Source organism: Equus asinus, chromosome 13 (assembly GCF_041296235.1).
Source record: "Equus asinus isolate D_3611 breed Donkey chromosome 13, EquAss-T2T_v2, whole genome shotgun sequence".
Classification (NCBI taxonomy): domain Eukaryota; kingdom Metazoa; phylum Chordata; class Mammalia; order Perissodactyla; family Equidae; genus Equus; species Equus asinus.
Window position 1 is genome coordinate 12,182,583 of NC_091802.1, and position 17,963 is coordinate 12,200,545.

The 17,963-nt window shown below is 55.2% G+C and overlaps 3 protein-coding genes and 1 long non-coding RNA gene across 11 annotated transcripts; 1 reads left to right on the forward strand and 3 right to left on the reverse strand.

The window, feature by feature from the left end:
- Window positions 1–635: 635 nt before the first annotated feature.
- On the reverse strand, window positions 636–2,884 carry LOC123276036 (uncharacterized). The gene is made up of 3 exons (XR_006512278.2): window positions 2,746–2,884; window positions 2,273–2,631; window positions 636–1,447 (listed from the first exon to the last, which is right to left on the reverse strand). It is a non-coding gene; the product is annotated as an uncharacterized lncRNA (long non-coding RNA).
- Window positions 1,457–3,892, forward strand: SLC16A11 (solute carrier family 16 member 11). Of its 6 annotated transcripts, none has more exons than XM_014861476.3 (5): window positions 1,458–1,738; window positions 1,994–2,201; window positions 2,463–2,606; window positions 2,766–3,533; window positions 3,619–3,892. In XM_014861476.3, exons 1-5 carry the CDS (start codon window positions 1,526–1,528, stop codon window positions 3,846–3,848), a joined length of 1,563 nt encoding a protein of 520 aa, XP_014716962.3. In that variant the 5' UTR covers window positions 1,458–1,525; the 3' UTR covers window positions 3,849–3,892. The 6 variants fall into 6 exon arrangements, with proteins under 6 accessions (XP_070338567.1, XP_014716962.3, XP_070338566.1 ...); XM_070482465.1 differs by having other exon boundaries at window positions 1,997–2,201; XM_070482467.1 differs by having other exon boundaries at window positions 1,562–1,738; window positions 1,882–2,201.
- A 322-nt stretch (window positions 3,893–4,214) lies between these two features.
- On the reverse strand, window positions 4,215–8,119 carry SLC16A13 (solute carrier family 16 member 13). 2 transcript variants are annotated; one of them, XM_014861477.3, is made up of 5 exons: window positions 7,735–8,119; window positions 7,442–7,640; window positions 7,157–7,300; window positions 5,766–6,503; window positions 4,215–5,069 (listed from the first exon to the last, which is right to left on the reverse strand). In XM_014861477.3, exons 2-5 carry the CDS (start codon window positions 7,638–7,640, stop codon window positions 4,870–4,872), a joined length of 1,281 nt encoding a protein of 426 aa, XP_014716963.1. In that variant the 5' UTR covers window positions 7,735–8,119; the 3' UTR covers window positions 4,215–4,869. The 2 variants fall into 2 exon arrangements, with proteins under 2 accessions (XP_014716963.1, XP_044600742.1); XM_044744807.2 differs by having other exon boundaries at window positions 4,221–5,069; window positions 7,157–7,320.
- Window positions 8,120–10,475: 2,356 nt separating this feature from the next.
- BCL6B (BCL6B transcription repressor) lies at window positions 10,476–16,677 on the reverse strand. Of its 2 annotated transcripts, none has more exons than XM_014861475.3 (9): window positions 16,522–16,677; window positions 15,775–15,965; window positions 15,330–15,551; window positions 14,871–15,221; window positions 14,452–14,576; window positions 13,710–13,874; window positions 13,486–13,616; window positions 13,231–13,368; window positions 10,476–12,829 (listed from the first exon to the last, which is right to left on the reverse strand). In XM_014861475.3, exons 2-9 carry the CDS (start codon window positions 15,951–15,953, stop codon window positions 12,713–12,715), a joined length of 1,428 nt encoding a protein of 475 aa, XP_014716961.1. In that variant the 5' UTR covers window positions 15,954–15,965; window positions 16,522–16,677; the 3' UTR covers window positions 10,476–12,712. The 2 variants fall into 2 exon arrangements, with proteins under 2 accessions (XP_014716961.1, XP_014716960.1); XM_014861474.3 differs by having other exon boundaries at window positions 16,457–16,601.
- Window positions 16,678–17,963: the final 1,286 nt, after the last annotated feature.

A 17,963-nucleotide genomic window follows, 5' to 3' on the forward strand; every position in this document is an offset into this window, starting at 1 on the left:
CAGAGGGGGAGTGATTTGTTTCAGTTGGCTTCGTTGAGCAGAGTCCTCACCAGCCATCTCAGGAAGTGGGCTCCCTGCCATCCTGGGTGGCTGAGGATCTGCTGGCTCCACCTCCCAGGAGCCTTTCACAACAGCACCACAGGCTAGGAAACCGGTGAGACCACTTTCCTAGCGTGTGTGCAGGACCATAAACCTTCATGGATTCCTATACCCCGTCCAGGACATTTCAAGCGGAGGGCATGACATATGCGAAAGTTCAGGAGTGAGAAAAAGCAGGTGGGATGCTAATGGCTGATGGAAGGATGCACAAGAGAGGGGAAGGAGATGGAATGGAAAGGTAGTCTGGCTCTACTTTTGCTTGTGAAAGGCCTTAAACCCAAAATAGAGAAATTTGATTTTTTTCCCTATAGGCTGTGGAGAGCCATTGAAGGTCATGCTCTGTGTGTTAGGTTTACAGTTTCACTACTCAAGAAGCTGTTTCTCTTTATTTGCAGCTACTTTCTCAACAATTAGGAAACACTGCCATCACGTGGCTGTCGTGTGATGCATAGCCCAAACTGTAAATTGACCAATTTTCTCTAATACCGTTTAATATGTAGTTAAACCAAAGAACACACCTCTTGGTTCAAACAGCTGAAGTGAAGCAATGGTAACTTTAATCCTAATTAAAAAGGATACTTTTTATAAAGTTTTTCAGGAAATAACTGCCTGGGTTCAATTCTTGGATTTCTTACTTTGTTTTCAAAATTCTAATCTAAATCTTTAGTGAATTCTGATCAGAAGGATCCTTTCTATTCCCAGTAACCCCTATCTTAGAATCATAAACTCTCTGGCCCTGCACAGATTCCACCATCTCCAGGTCAGTTTGGCACCAAACTGTCTCCAGACCATTTCCCACAACCGTGGCAAATTCTGTTTCAGTCCTAGGTCTGCTGTCCTTGTATAGTCGAGCAGTTGGACAGACTCAAATTCAAACATTTTCACCATTTTTAACCTGGGGGATTTTGGGCAAGTCACTAAACCTCTCTAAGCTTCAGTCACTTCATCTGTAAAATGGGGATGACACTTCCACAGGGTTACTGTGAGGATGAAAAGATGACACGTGTAGCCTACCTGGCATATTGCAGATTCTCATATAATAACGGAGTCCTCTTCCTTCCCCTCCGTGCTTGAGGGCCCACTGCTGAGCACCGAACAAGCACTCAGTGGAGGTCTGTGATTTGATATCTGAGATTTACCTGGTCCTCCAGCATCGTTCCCTGAGAACAAAACTACTCATCCCTTCAGGCTTTGGGGGGACCACTATTTCCGTGCGTTGCTTACAGACCTTGGGCTTCCTGGGGATTGCAAACCACTCGTCTCTTCCGTGCGCAGCAGGCGGCAGGTGCGTGGACTTGAGCAGGGTGGGCGGGGCGGCATTCATTCCTCTCCACTCCCTTCCCGGGGACTGTGGGCGTGGGTGTGGATAATTCAATCCCCGTGGGATCTGGCGTCTGGCCTCACCCGCAGCTCGGCGGATTGGTTGATGGTTTCAGCTCGCCCCCGCCCTCCTTCCCTCCGCGTCCCAGGTGGCTCAGGCCCCCTGTGGTGCTCTCTGTTTACGGAGAGAGCCCGTCCAAGTTGGGCTCCATCTCTGCAATCGCTCCCCTCTGAGAACCCGCCCGCCCGGGGAGTGGGGAGAAAACCAGGCCGTGCCTTTCCTCGTCATTCCCCTTCCCCCACCGCTCGGAGAGGTCGGGTAAGGGGGAAGAGGTGTGTGTGGGAGGGGGAGTCCAGACCTGCGGGATTCGGCTGTCACTCCCTCCCGGTACCTTGCGCGAACCCAGGAGTCCTCTCCCTAGGCCTAGCTCCCGCTCCCTCCTCCCTTCCTATCTTGCTCAGGGTGACGTGCCCATCCTGGGCAAGCAGCCAGAAGCTGGATCTCAGGGATGCCAGATCCCTAGAGGAGGCACAGACGTGGAGACTTCACTCATAGGTGTTCCTCCTCCCCCAGAAGGCGATGACCCCCAAGCCGGCCGGACCCCCGGACGGGGGCTGGGGCTGGGTGGTGGCGGCCGCAGCCTTCGCGGTGAATGGGCTCTCCTACGGGCTGTTACGCTCCCTGGGTCTTGCCCTCCCTGACCTCGCGGAGCACTTTGACCGAAGCGCTCAGGACACAGCGTGGGTCAGCGCCCTGGCCCTGGCCGTCCAGCAGGCAGCCAGTGAGGGGGGCCCCGAGGTGGGAGGCGGGAACTGGGGTGGAGGGGCCGTGGTGTAGTGGTGGAGGACCTACCTGATTACCAGACAACCTGAGAAACGGAGACCGGTGGAACCACGTTGTAGTGAAGGGTGGGATTTGAGGTCAAAGGGTGGAGAGCTATTGGGCTGGGGGGAGCTTAGGCCAGACAAACAGCCAATGAGAAGTGTTGGAGCGAGTTTGGGGGTCCAGGGGCGTGTCTTCCGTTGATTCCGCCCCCTTCTAGGCCCAGTGGGCAGCGCCCTGAGTACCCGCTGGGGGGCGCGCCCGGTGGTCATGGTTGGGGGCGTCCTCACCTCGCTTGGCTTCGTCTTCTCGGCTTTCGCCCGCAGTCTGCTGCACCTCTACCTCGGCCTGGGCGTCCTCGCTGGTGAGGGGAGAGGGGTACTGGGGTCCTTAAGATGGTAGAGATAGGAGCTTGTCGGGGGCTGGAGACCAACGGGATGGGGCCCTCCTGCGAAGCGCAGGGCTGGGATTGCCGGGGTAGGCATCCTGGTGCCTGTCCTCACCGCGTGCTCTCCATTCGCAGGTTTCGGCTGGGCCCTGGTGTTCGCCCCTGCCCTCGGCACTCTCTCGCGTTACTTCTCCCGCCGTCGAGTCTTGGCCGTGGGGCTGGCACTCACGGGCAACGGGGCCTCCTCGCTGCTCCTGGCGCCCACCTTGCAGTTCCTCCTTGATACTTTCGGCTGGCGGGGCGCCCTGCTCCTCCTTGGCGCCATTACCCTTCACCTTACCCCCTGTGGCGCCCTGCTGCGCCCCCTCACGCTCCCTGGCGACGCCCCGGCCCCACCGCGCGGGCCCCTAGCTGCCCTCGGCCTGGGTCTCTTCACACGCCGGGCCTTCTCAGTTTTCGCTCTGGGCACGGCCCTGGTGGGGGGCGGCTATTTCGTCCCCTACGTGCACTTGGCCCCTCACGCTTTAGACCGGGGCCTGGGGGGGTATGGGGCAGCGCTGGTGGTGGCGGTGGCCGCGGTGGGGGACGCGGGCGCCCGGCTGGTCTGCGGGTGGCTGGCGGACCAGGGCTGGGTGCCCCTCTCGCGGCTGCTGGCGGTGTTCGGGGCTCTAACCGGGCTGGGGCTGCTGGCCGTGGGACTGGTGCCCGCGGTGCGGAGCGAGGAGGGCTGGGGGGGCCCCCTGCTGGCCGCGGCTGGGGCCTACGGGCTGAGCGCCGGAAGTTACGCCCCGCTGGTTTTCGGCGTGCTCCCAGGGCTGGTGGGCGTCGGCGGTGTCGTACAAGCCACCGGGCTGATGATGATGCTGATGAGCCTCGGGGGGCTTCTGGGCCCTCCGCTGTCAGGTAAGGGCTTGAGTCAGCCGGTGCGTTCGCAACCATCCTCTGCCCCGGGAGTCCAAGCCTTCTGAATTCCTTTCCCCTTCCTCAGGCTTCCTAAGGGATGAGACCGGAGACTTCACCGCCTCCTTCCTCGTGTGCGGCTCTTTCATCCTCTCTGGCAGCTTTATTTACATGGGGCTGCCCGCAGCGCTGCCCTCCTGCCGTTCAGCCTCACATCCAGCCACCTTTCCCCCTGAGAGGGGGGAGCTGCTCCCTGCTCCTCAGGTTGCTCTGCTTTCGCCAGGAGGCCCTCACTCCTCCCTGGATACCGCTTGTTGACCATGTTGTTTGAGCCCCTCCCCCAATAAAGAATTTCTATCCGGTTTTCCTGCAAGCTCCAATTGTGAGCCAATTTAGGACGCTGAAAACACTCTACTTAAGATACCCAAAAGGGCTAGTTGAAAGGAACAGGATCCCACTAAGCCCCGGGGGAGGGGAAAGGTATCTGTCTGTCCAGCCAGTCCATTTCTCTTTGCCCAAGTTGTTATTATACAGGGAATCTTTGAGAAGTTGTCTGCCTGTCAGCTTCAGTTTGTCGGGGAGGGAGACTCATGGGTGCTTTCGCCCCGTCCCCATCCCAGATAACTCTTTTCTGCATTGCAGTATCCTTCTACTGGCCTGAGGGGAATAAAAGAATCCTAGACCCAGACTTCAGCTCTCTCAGCTTTAGTGCTCCTCCCAAATCCCCCCCACTCCCGTGTCCCCACCATTCTTTTAATTTCTTTTCTAAGTCACAGGGGATAGTGGGAAAGAGGGAGGTCAGAAGGCAGGTGGGAGGAACTGTGGTCCAGAGAGCAGAGTCCAAGGTCAAAATGCTCTGGGTCACGAGAACCCCTGGACCACCCCCCTCCCCAGCCGTGACCCCATTCAGCCAACCCAAGCATATGGCCCCCAGCTCTTTTTGAGGTTTTGATTACTATCTAGTTTTCTTAGTCAGTTTTATCTCAAACGGGCATCTCTCTTTCCCAAACATCTGTCTTCAGAGAAGAAACTTGGTAGGCAACATTAGAGATCACATGTAAAACACGATAAGTCTCTTGGCCTTTGATTTTCACAGTTGTTTCACAGCTCAGTGGAGCAGGCTAAAATCCTGGATCCCTCAGAAAAGGTTCTGGGAGCAAAGAAGAGATGAGAGTCCTCAACATAATACAAAGAGTTGGCACACACATTGCAGGAGCCCCAGGCGTGCTCTGGGGGGAGGCAGATCAAGATGTTTAAGGCACTGTGGTTCTGTGCATGCCAAGGAGACCTGGAGCTGCCAACCTCTGGCTTTCTGGGTCTGACAGTGCCCTTTTGGAGTTCAGTCCTCTCCCAGCCCCTCCTTGGGCAGGGTGACTTTGGTATCCAGTGCCTCTGTTACAAGGTCCTGGGGTTTTAAGGTAGGAGCTGAGAAGCAGAAGAAGTGGGGCAGAGTGATGAGAACTCCACTCCCTGCCAGAAGGAAGACCCCGGCCACCACAAAAGAAGCTGTGTAGTTGCCTGTCACATCCCGGAGGTAGCCTAGGTCCAAGAGAGAAAAGGAATACACATGGGTGATCTGCTTCCTGGGACTGATGGCTCAGACATATTTTTGGGTAGAGGGAAGAAAATAATCCTTAACTCATCATCTTGGGAGAGTTAGAACTCCCAAGGTAGGACTGGATGAGCTTGAGAACTCCAGTTTCCCAAGGGGTTTCAAGAGGTAATCTTGACCACTGTCCTGCCTTCAGAAAGGACCTCCAAACCAGCCAGTGGGGAGTTGGGGATCCAGATCGAGTCAGGCACATTTGTGCCTTTCTTTCTGGCAACTGTGGCCCTCCCTTCTACACCTCCAGTTAATAGTTAAGAGGACAGTGTTAAGGATCTGAAAGTTCTGTCATCTGGAGCCTAGGGAACTTTGACCAGACGGCTCAGATACCTGGGCTAGGGCCCAGTGGGCCAAGGGAACAGGCAGACACTAGCGTGCTATGTCTGGCCAGGTCCAGCCAGGTCCTCTGAAAACCCAAGCTGTAGGTACTCTGTCAAGGGCTCCTCCTAGTCTTTGCACAGCCCCAATTTCTTTGCCCCATGGACCCACTTCAGGGCTGCTATGATTGGCCATGTAGGCCATGTACTGTACCAGTTGGCAATATTCACATACACTATAATGTGGATAGTCCCCTCCCCAAATGTATGACATGGCAGCCCTGGCCCACCCGGAAACCCCATTCCGCTTACCTGACAGAGGAGCCCCCAACAGCCCTCCAATGCTCTCTACCATCTGCAACAGTCCCAGGCCACAGTATATCCTTCCAGTCCCCACCAGTTCAGGCAGCACGGAGAAGGCCACTGGAGTCAGGGCCCCTGATGTGAAGCCATAGGCCACGGTCAGAGCCACTAAGGCTGTGGGAGCCTGAGCCACGGGGAACAGGGCCAGTGACACCCCAGTCAGGGTGGTCCAGAGCATCAGGAGTCGTGCCACAGGCCCTGGGACTGCATCCCCTAGCCACCCAGAGGCCACACGCCCCACGAGGTCAGAAATAGCAGCCACTGAGAGTAGGAAGGCAGCAGGCAATGGGTCCCAATTTAGATCCTGGAGATGGGCCACCAGGTGCACATAGGGAATGAAGAAGCCAGTGTTGATCAGGGTGAGGGCAACAGTGTAACGGAGGAAGGGGCCATGATGGAGAAGGGAGGCAAGCTGGGCCCCAGGGCCACCCACGGCAGGGTCTTCAGTCAGGAAGAGTGGGCGGAGGAGAGCACCACAGGCCACCAAGTGGAGGGAGAGGGCAGACACCAGCAGTAGGGCTCCCCGCCATGCATAGTGGCTGAGCAGCCATTGGAAGAGTGGGGCAAAGGCAAAGGAGGACAGGCCCACACCCGTCAGTGCCAGCCCTGTGGCCAGGGATCGCCGGCGAGAGAAGTAACGGGACAGGCAGGCCAGGGTCGGAGTGAAGGTCAAGGCCCAGCCAGAGCCTGTCAAAAAGGGAGAAATGGGGGTTGGGGGACTCTTACGGAGCTCAGGGCACCCAGTAATCCCAAGACTGCCCAACAGCGGAATACAGCACAGGCCTGGGTTATAATCTTCTTGGATACTTTCTAGCTATGTGACCTTGTGTATTTTACTTAATCTCCCAGCCTCAATCTCCTCATCTGCAAAACGGGGGTAGTATACCTTATGGGACTGTGGAGGCTTAGAGATAGTGTTTGTAAAGTAAACAGCACAGATCTTTGGAGTTGGCCCTGGGCTCTACCATTTCTGATTGTGTGAGCTTCATTTACCAAGTTGCATAAGCTTCTAAAGCCTTCTTCACCTGTAAATAGGATAATGCCATGTATTTCATTGCCACAGTAATGGCACAACTTTACAGGAATTCTTCCTTTTAGATTCCAGTCACACGGGGCCTGGGCTTGTATATTCTGGATTCATCATCTTTGAATTTCCTAACATCCCCACCATGTTTATCACTTAGTCACCCTTCTTAAGACCTCCCCTCTGGGCACAGGTGCCACCCAAAACTCTCTCTCAGCTTCTCCATAAGCCTTTTGGAAGGAGCAGGAAGAAGGAGGAAGTCTAGAGGCCAAAGACTCACGCATTTGACTCTTCCTGCCTGTGCCCAGGGTCTCACCTGAGAGCAGCCCAATACTCAGGTAGAGGTGGGTCAAGGAGGTAGCAAAGGAGGCGAGCAGCATGCCCAACGCAGCCAAGATGCCCCCAGCCATCACCACCGGCCTGGGCCCGAACTTCGTGCTCAGGGCACTGCCCACGGGGCCTGGGGAAGAGGATGGGGTTCTGCAAGATCTCAGGTGTCCCTCTCCAGCATCCCCCCAACCCCAGCTTCCCCTTTGCTGTCCCCACATCCCCTCTCCCCTTCTGAGGGTCGCAGGACGCCGGACCAAGGGGCAGGACTCACTCCCAAACTGCTGCACCGCGATTCCTATGGAGGCGATCCAGGAGACGCGTGCTGCCTGCTCCTCAAACGCCGCCACAAACTCCACGAAGAAGACACCGAAGGAGCGGAGCACCCCGAACACCAGCGCCGACTGGAAGAACGCTGAGAGCACCACCATCCATCCCCAGCCTCCGTCGGGGGGCTCGGACCTACGCGCCATCTGGGAGGTAACAGAGCTGCCGCCACTAAGAGCCCCTGCGAGAGCGGGGCTCAGGACGCTCCACCTCTGCCCACCCCTGCCACCCCCTGCCTACCCAGCCGGATGGCTCCGGGCTGCGCGGAGGCAAGGGTGGTAGCGAGGAAGGTACCGACGAGGCTTGAAAGCTGCAGAGAGGCTGCGTGAGGCGCCCGCGCCTTTCCCCTAGTTGGGGGATATGGGTCGGGAGAGCAGGCCGGCGCTGGCCCAGGCGATCAGCACCCGGGGGCGTGCCTCCGCTGGCTGCGAGTCGAGAGTCCAAGCCTGGGCCGCACGGATCCGGACAGGGGCCTACGTTCGGTTTAGGAGGCGGGGGGCGGCACTGCCTTTGGCCCCCCCGCCCCTCCAGGGGCGCGCCAGTCTCTGCGTGGATTATCTATTTTATCATTGAAGAGTCAGCACCTGGCTAGCCTGGCCAACATCCCTGACGGCAGTTCTCCAATGAGGAGCGGGACTCCTGAGCAGGGGGAGGAGCCAGAAGGGCAGGGCGGGGCTTAGAGCGTCGTTCAGGATAGGGGCGCATGCGTAAGGAGGGGATATTAGGAGGCCGACTACAGGGGACCCACGTGATGCAGGGACCTGCTGGGGCGGCTTCCGTCTTCTGTCCACCTAGCGAGTCCAGATTTCAGCACCCAACCTTCACGTAAGGAGCCTATGGGGGTTGGTGGTAGGTAAACTGCTTCAGGAAAACACTTGCTTAATGAGGGGCCCAGGAGTTGCGGGGCCAGGTGGGGGCGAGCCGAGGGGTTATGAGATGAGACTCAAACAAAATACCTGGCCAAGCGCCTGAGGCCACTGGAATGTAGATTCCTGGATGCCTGAGGAGTTCAGAGGCCAAGGAAAGAGACAAGGGGAATGGGTTGTTGGACTTCTGGCATTCATTTCTGTAATGGATACTCGTTCCTATCGCTTCTGTTCCCACTAACAGGAAACCTACAGGTCACAAAGACCAAAAATAACTGGAGAGAGGAAGGGCGGCTCTGAACTCACTTGGCGCCAGCACCACCACCTACCGCTTCTTCAGTGGGGATGGAAACTTTTCCTTTGCCCTCCAGTAACAACCACTTCCAAACCGCATTTTTTGATCTAATGATGGGATAGACTAAAGAGATAAGCCATGACCACCGGAGCAATCAGCCTCTCCTACCCAACCAGTACCCAGTCCCTCCACCTATATAGCGCTAATGGCTTGTTTATTATATAATGGCCTGTTTCTTCATTATAATTCAAGCTTTCCAGAACCCTGACCTTGAAACTTGGGCTCGAGGGTTTATACCCAGACAAGTGGGGGGTTGGGGGCGGGGTAGCAGGGGAGGGAGCTGTGTTGTTTTATTTTATTTTATTTATTTTATTTTTTTAAAGACTCTTGACTTTTTTATTTATTTTTAAATTTTTTTTTGAGGAAGACTGGCCCTGAGCTAACATCCATGCCCATCTTCCTCTACTTTATATGTAGGACGCCTACCACAGCATGGCTTTTACCAAGCGGTGCCATGTCTGCACCCAGGCTCCAAACCGGCGAACCCCAGGCCACTGAGAAGCAGAACGTGCGAACTTAACCGCTGTGCCACCCAGCCGGCCCCATGTGTAATTTTAAAAAGACTTTTGAGTCTCATAATTTTATATGTGGGAAATAAAAATAATCATCCCCCCAATATTTTTTTTTTTGTAAGTGGAGTCAAAACTTTGGCAGGTGGGGAATATGCCAAAGATGTGGAAATTGGTGTGGCTATATAACCTAGTAATTAAGAGCGCAGTCTTTAGAATCAAATCATAGTTCCAATCTTGGCTTCATCACTTATTCACTTGGCCAAGATCCTGAACCTCTCAGCTGGCTTCCCCATCTATAAGTTGGGGATAATAATGGTACCCACTCTTTAGGGTCCTCAGGGGGTTGAATTTGAAAATCTGTAGACTAAAACGATTAGGGCCTGACATGTAGCAGGAGATGAGTAATCTTAGCTGGACTCTTTTTTCAGCGAGGGGTAAGCTGTAATACGAGGGGAAGGAAGGTTTTAATTTAGTTTTTGGTTTCATGTTTTTCCTTTTAAAAATCTAATCCGGGTCATGGGTTTTAAAAGATTGAGAAACACAACCACAAACTGTAAATGTTGGAAGGACCTGCAGAGGTCACGTTAATGGACTTATTTCACAAATGGGGAATTTAAGTCCAAAAGGGAAGTAACTTACAAGAATTAGTGACCTTCTACCCTCTGCCCATGGGGCAGAACAGAACTGTGCACCCAAGACACACACAGGACAGGGGAAAGGGAGGGAGAGAAGCATGCACTGGGCACCGGATAGATTCCAAGACACCATTGCTGGGGGAGGGGTGGAGTTGGCATGTTGGCATTAACTACATGGCCTTCTCACTGCCACCTCCAGCCTCTCTTGTCCTTATGGGACCCAAGTCCTATCTATTTTCCTTGGTAGTGGTGGTGGTGGTGGTAGGAGGTGTATCAACATTAAGATCCCCAGCACAGATGCATCCCCCAGCCTCATGGTATTATTAGTGGTTTCCTGGTTTCTCCCTGCCACCTCCACACCTCAGGCAGGAAGTGACTTCAGAGCAGCAGGATGCAGGTGGCTCCGGAGAAACTTTATGAAGTCACTGGTTCCTACACAATGAGCCGGAAGGCAAAGGCAGGGAAAGGGAGAACAAGGGCCATCTAAAATGTCTGGTGAGACGGGACAGTGGAATGGGCACAGAATCCAAGATAGTATCCAGGAGGGAGGACCCTCTTTCCCCAGCGTCACCCAGCCCCCAGATCTCCCCAAGCAAGAGCCCAGGACACAGCAGACAGCACAAAGAGGCTTCTTTATTCCAAGAATCTGGTCTTGCAGGATCTGACATCTCCACCCCTAGGCACTCTCCACCTGCCCATCCAATCTGCTAAATAAAAATCATGGTTCCTTCTCATATCTCTCCTCTGCTTTTCCTCCTTCAATTCTGCAGTGGGGAATAAGAGGGAAAGAGGGAGAAGAGTAGCCTTCTCACCAGTCCCCAGGTGATAGCCACTAGCACTGACCTCTGTTGAGGAAGCTCCACCCCACATATTCAAAGTGCTTCTTACCTTCCACCCCATGCACCACAATCAAACCGGCCCCAGGACAGTGGGGGCAGCACTGTAAATCAAGGCTTCAGAATACTGCGTAACATTCCAAACATTCCACCCAGTTAAGAGGCAACCTTATTCCTAACTTTCTACCTACTTGGCCTACACTGGAGACTGTGCCCTTCAACCAACCTCTTAATCCTACCTGGATACCTGGTCAACTAGAAGGTCCCTCAGTCAATCAATCTTGTAAATCTTCTAAATCTCTAATCCCAACAGTAATCCCAATCATAATCTCAAACTACAGCAAATCCAGAATGGAACTCAGCCCCCTTTTTTCTCCCTGGGGAAGGTTCTAGTGCATTCACTGGTTCCAGAGAGGAATGCAGAGATGGGAAGACCAGGTCACAGACCCAGCTTTTCTAAGGTAAGAAAGTTACAAAGCACCTGTGACTTCTAGAGGCAAAGAAGTTTCTGGAATCTGGACACTTGCCAGAAGATGTCCAAAAACCCGCTAAAGGAAGAGGGGGTTCATCTCAGGTAAAGAGAACCTCAAGGAACATTTAAACCCAGATACCTCTGCAGTAAAGGACAGGTCAGGGCCGGCCTCGTGGCACAGCGGTTAAGTGCGCACATTCTGCTCTCAGCAGCGCAGGGTTCGCCGGTTTGGATCCCGGGTGTGGACATGGCACCGCTTGGCATGCCAAGCTGTGGTAGGCGTCCCACATATAAAGTAGAGGAAGATGGGCATGAATGTTAGCTCAGGGCCAGTCTTCCTCAGCAAAAAGAGGAGGACTAGCAGTAGTTAGCTCAGGGCTAATCTTCCTCAAAAAAAAAAAAAAAGATCATGACTCTTTACCGTTTAGTCAAGATGAAGCGTTTCGTAATTCTCCCCTAGATCATAACATTCTTAGAGACTGAGCAGAATCAGAAAAGGTTGCATCATCTTAGCATTCCTGTTAAGGAATTTCAGATCTCTCCCCCATAGAGGGATCAACTCAGTGCTAAGAACAGGCCCTAGTGGGAGGATTATGGGTGGGCTCTATCACGACAGACACAGTGGAGCCAAACTGAGGTGACCAGACTAATGGGGTAGTTAGGGGCATAAGAGAGCCACTTCATTCATCCTCCCAGTTCCAACACTGACAAAGCCCCCACACCCACAGCCTCCAGGAGGCATTTGTTACCTCCCTTTCAGGCTTACTATAAAGGTTCCTATAATCCTGGAAGAACAAAGAAAAGTCTATATTCCAGTTCTAGCCTGCTAGAGAACCTACAACATCCAGAATACCAGAGAGGGTTCCTGACCCAATTCCACAAGCCCACATGTTCCCAGAGCTGCCCTAGAACAAATAAAAGTTCCAGACCTAGAATTGGAGGGGCAGGACACAGAGAACCCCTTTGTCCATTTTAAACAAACCAACAAGCAAATAGGAGAAAGAACAATTCTAAAGATAAAAGTTATGACAATAATAATATAAAACACTCAAGCCAAAGGAGACAGCCAAGTGCTAATCTCTGCCAGCAGAGTTGTGACCTTACATTCTGTGTTTCAGGTCACTTTCGATCACACTTATGGAAGAGGGAAGTGGGAAATGCAATAGAATGAAGGCCCTGGTGCCACTCAAAGGCCTCAATAAATTATATTTACAGATAAACTAAACGGGATGGGGGCTGCGGGTGGAGGACTGGTTCCCTTAAGGAAACCAGGCTTCCAGTCCTTCCCCTCCCCCAGCTCCTAGCTTGCTGTCTCCTCAGAAACAATTTCGATTGTGGGGAAGAGGTTTTGACCAGCAAAACAGAGGCAGATCAAGCTAGGATCTGCCACCCCTGCTCTCCCCAGTGAGAAATTAAGGCGGTGGCAGTTTCTGATACAGGAGGGGCCTTGCCCACCCCAAACCCAAGGCTGACAGGGAAGCCAGGCGCGAGCCTGCAGCTTCTGGGCTTCTAGGAAGCAGTGGGGTCTGGGCCAGGGCTCGGCTAGGGACCCCCCAGAATGTGGTAGTGCACTTTGGTGTTGGTAGCAGCTCCGTGTTTCTGGCGCAGGTGTAGCCGTAGTTGACTCTTGTGCCGGAAATGCAGGCCGCAGGGGTCGCACTGTGGGAGAACAGCTGCGTCAGGTTCCTCCCCATCCACAACCACCTTTTAGGTGTTGAGCGAGGGAGAATTGTCCAGCTCTCCGCCGAACAGAAGCTCTTTAGTCCTCAGATCCTCCCAAATCCTCAAGGGTCGACCAAGGAGATAGGCTCCGCCCTCTTCGGCAAAGGTTTTTCCGTCTGTTAGCCCCTCTCCAGGAGGACAGTGCCCAGAGCAGGAGCCTAACTTCTATACCTGCCCATCCTAGTACCGGCCCCGCCCCTTATTCACACGGGCTCTTCCGGGCCACCGCCCACTTCGAAGAGATCTAGGGACCACCAGGCCAGCTCCTCTCAGAGCCCCGCCCCTAATGAACGCGAGGTAATTCTAAAGATTTGGGCCAGGCCAGGTCGGGTACTCACGTGGTAAGGCTTCTCTCCCGTGTGGATGCGAACGTGGCTCTTGAGGGTCTGTAAGTGGCGGAAGCGAGTCCCGCAGGTGGGGCAAGGATAGGGCTTCTCCCCGGTGTGGATCAGCACGTGCGCGCGCAGATGCGCTACCTGGGAGGCGAGGGGACCTCAGACCGCGCCTCTGGGAGAGACACAACCCTCTCCACACGGCCCGCCCCGCCCTCTCGCAAGTTCGCCCTTGAGCCGGCTCTGAGACTGGCTCCGTACCTGTACAAAGCGCGAGCCGCACGTCTCACACTTATAGGGCTTCTCTCCCGAATGGATGCGACTGTGCGTTTTCAGGTTAGCCGGCCGGTTAAAGCGGGCTCCGCAGATGGAGCAGTGGTAGGGCTTTTCCCCTGGAGGTAGGGAGGAAGGGAGATCAGGGACTCTATCCTAGGACACCTGTGGGCATGAAGTCCAGGGCCCTCTCCTCCCTGCTCCTCCCCTACCTGTGTGCACCGTGCGGTGACTGGCCAGGTTGCCCTTGTAGCGGAAGGCAGACCGGCACAGCTGACACTTGTAGGGCTTGTCCTGATCCCCAGGAGCCAAGGGGTCCAGCCCAGATGAGCACCCAGCCACAGCCTCGCAGTTCTGGCAGCTGAAAAATTCACTTCCTGGGAAGCAGAGTAGGTAATGACAACAATACCAGTGAATCCTCAGACCACACAGTAGTAGGTTTTCTTTTTCCCAGTTCACTATTAAGGCTTCTGGGGCTAATTTAACTTGCTCAAGTTCACATGGTTAATAAGAAGACAAGCCAAGCTCTGACTCCATGTCTGTCTGACTCCAGAGAATTCTGCTAATCTCTTCAGTAGTGGTAGCGGTAGGTGGAGGCCCCTACTACTGGGGGGAAGTTTCTGCTTCTCTCTCCTCTCTTGCACCACTCTGGATGACAGCTTGCCAGAGAGGCCCTGCCAAGCCCTGGGCCTACCACTCAGCCCTGGATGGGAATAGGCCAGAAGTTCCCAAACTTTGTTGCTCACTGGAAGCTTTTTTTTAAAAAAAATACTGATGCCTGGCTTTCACTTCCAGACATTCTGATCTATGGGGTGTGACCTGGGCAACAGGATTTTTAAAAGCTCCCTTGGTGATTTCTAATTTGTAGTAATTGGAATAGGCCTTTCGGCCTAAACTGGCCTTGAGCAGCCACAGGAGAAAAGCCAAGAAGGAGGTAGAAGGAGAGGCTCCTACCTGGTGGTGGACGAGCCTGCCCAGAGGGTGATCCAGTGGTCTCTGGGGCCCGGGGTGCAAGGAGATGGGAGGTATTGATTGGAGCCCCACATTTGAACTGTAGAGTGGCAGCAGTTGGAGAGAGCCTAGGCAGGTGGCAAAGCCCAGAGAGAAGGGTTAGGACAGATTATATGGAGGGGTTCTTGGATCCAAAGGCCCACCCTCTGGAGATGAGCCAGTATTGACCAATGAGCCATAGCCAATTGTGTTGCCAAAGCCCCACCCCACTGAGTAAGCCTGGCCTCTAGCCAACTCCCTAAGGTGGGCTAGTGTCTCAAAACCCACCCCCTCACTCCCTGCTCCTGACCACCCAGGCCCAATGGCTCTGCCTCCCAGGTGAAGTTAGTCTCTACAAATTCTTGGGGTTCCAGTTTCTGTACCTGCTCTGGGGACCAGGAATGGGTCCTTCTTCACTGCTGCTGCTGCTGCTGGAAGCCTCATCTCCACTGGGGAGCCCAGCCTGGGGGCAAAGTTGACCAGAACTCTTCTCCCCTGCCAGGCTCCCTGCTTGGGAGGTCTGAGAGTTTAGCACGATGAACTTGTACTTTTTCCAATTGCAGGCCTTGGGGTCTGGGCTGCCTGGACTCGGGGGGCCTTGACTGCAGCTGCGAGACTCAGTAGGTGGGTCTGGGTGCCCTTCAGAGCGCCTGGGACTGCCTGGTGGAGGGACCGTTGGGGGCGTAGGAGGTTCTGCCTCCATGGGCCGCAGGGAGATGCCCAGAGGTTCATAGCTGGGAAAAGTGTGATGGACATTAGTGCTATTCCTAATCTTGGCTTCTGCCCTTGACACCTGGGATGCCACCTCACCCACAGAGAACACCAAGCTGGGGCTCCCTCACCTGGCCTGGATGAAGCGGTGGCATGCCTGGACCACGTGTTCCATCTGCAAGTAGGTGGCGGCCGCAAGGACGGCTGGTGCCGTGGCTGGAGAGAGGCGTAGGCGCGAAGTGTACATGAAGTCCAGAAGAGGAGCGAAGCCTCCGGCTTCGGGGCCCCCCGGCAGGGAGAGCACGTCCACTCCCACTCCTGCACGGCCTCGGAAAATTGAATAGAAGAAGCCACTGGAGAGAGGGCAGACACGTCACGTTAGGGGCTAGGGAATCAAGGGAGACAGGCACCACAGTAGGAAGCCCCGCCTCCTCCCCACTATCACCCCGCCCCCAATTCGGGGACGCTCCGCCTCCTGCTTCTGTAAGGCTTGGCTTCGGATTCCCTCCCAAAGACCTTATGGCTCCGCCCCTGTCCCATTCGGTCCCACCCCACCCCACGAACCACCCCTCGAACCTGCAGGCGATGAGAACAGCCTTGTGAGCTCGAAGGGGTTGCCCGCCAACCAGCAGCGTGACGTCAGTGAGGATCCCGCGCAGGCGCAGCTCATTCAGGTTGCCCAGCACGTCGGAGGAGTGGCGAGTGAACTCGCGGACGTAGCCCAGCGCTCCCTCCGCGGTAGCGGTGGAACCCATAGCGACGCAGGCCTGCGGGTGCCAAGGCAAGGGCTCGGGGATCTAGGCAGTCCTCAGACGCCTTCCCTCCCGCAGTTTGCCTCTTCCTCCTAAGGTGCAGCTAGAGCCAAGCCCCCGGCCGCGACTCACGCAGCCTCACTTAATTCATCTCATTCCTTCTGCCCTCAGCCGCACCAGCGCTCGCTTTCCTCCTCTAGATTGCACAGCTCTCGGAGCGCACTGAAGGTTCCCAGACCGCAGCGTCGATGGCTAGCGTGGGGAATCCGGCCCGCAACGCCCCTTAGTTCGACTCCTAGTGCCCTTTCAGCACCCCTACTCCCTTCTGATTCACAGCGCGCCTGAGTCTCAGGTGTCCGACTCTGCCTAGAGACCCCAAACGACCTGCAGTCCATACCCCTCCAAATCCCAATCAAAGCTCCCTTCCTCGAACCACAGAATTCTACTGGTACCATCTAGTCCCCGACCCCTGGTTTAGCCCAGTTTCTGGGCCTCAATCTTCCTACCATCAACAAGCCCCAAACCTCTTCGGGGACCCAGGAGTCCGGCTCCCTCAGTCTCTCGTTCTTACCCCCGTCCTGCAGGGGCTGCGGCTTGTCTTCTCAAGGGGGGCGGGGTCTCTCTTCCCTCTTGGCTTCAGCCCCTTTATCTGGCCGGGATGTCGGGGGCGGGGGATGGAGGTGGGGTGAACGCCTGGGTCTGTATCCTTCCTTCCTCCCTCGCTCTCCAGATGGCAAGCCCAGGGCGGGGTCTCCGGCTCGAGGGCGGGACCTCAGAAACGCTGGGTGGTCGTAACGTAAGGGGTTTGGAGACACTGAAAATGGAACCGAGGATGGGACATTGGAATTGGGGACGAGGTTGGGGATATCGAGATCGGAAATGTGGGTAACCTGGGTCGTCGGAGGGCCTGGGACAGCGAAAATGGGTGTGTTGGCTTTTGGAAGGGGGTGTCAAGAGCCTGTTATAGGAGAGTGAATACAGCAAAACTCCTCTTTCCAATGTACGGTATTAAGAGAGATAAAGGGGAGCCCAACGAGGAACCAGGTTTGGGGAGGCAATAGTGGGTTCCCATGGGGTCTCAGATAGCGGGAGGGTGTGGTGTGAATGACAGGCTCCTCTAGTAGGGCCTACAAAAAGGGGGGCTCTGACCGGGCGGGGTAGAGAGGAGGCGGATATGATTTCTAGTTCGTTTCCTTCCATTGTCCTGCGACCGGACGGCTCCGCCAGCTGCTTCCCCTCGAGGAGGTGGGGAAAGCCCCTGGTGGGGGCCGAGAGACGCTCAGGAGACCTAGGCGTCCAGACTCCGGCTCCCAACTCTCTTCTGAATCCTTTTAGGGATCCAGAGAGACAGACTCCCGCCCAAAGCCCTCTTGCCCTCCCCCAATCCCAGCTCACTAGGCTTCGGGCACCCGCCCGTCGGCTACGCTTGGAGGCTGGCGGGACGCCGGGGTCCAGCGCGGCAAGTAGGCAAAGCTCGGCAATGTTTGGCTCCTTCCACGAGGGGGCGGACGAGCACTAGCCTCGCCTCGCCCCGTCGTCTCCACCCGGCTGGGGGGTCCTCTTAGACGGGGGCGCAGGATCGATTCGGTGTGGGCGGCTGAAACTTTCGTCCTCCCCTTTGCGCTGGTTTATTTTATCCCTCTGTCTCCTAAGAGGGGACTAGGGTTGGTCGGAGGGAGGGAGAGTTAGGCGACAGAGGGGACTTTCCTCCGAGGCTGGGGTTCCTACCTGGGGTGAGAAATCCGCGGGCTTTGGGAGCAAGGGAAATGGGTGGAACAAGGAGTGGGGTCTGAGCCCTGGGAGCACAGAGCTTTCTTTTCTAATTAAGATAGACATTACTATCTGTCTTTAGAGTGAATTTGTAGTGAACATTAATACGAAAGGTGGGTGGGGTGCATAGAGAGAAGGGAAAACGGGGAGGGTCTCAGGGTAAAAGAAGGGAGAGAGCGCAGGAGGGGCGTGATAACCCTAATTTTAAGTCCCTGATCTGGAAGAGAGGCACGGGTCACACCC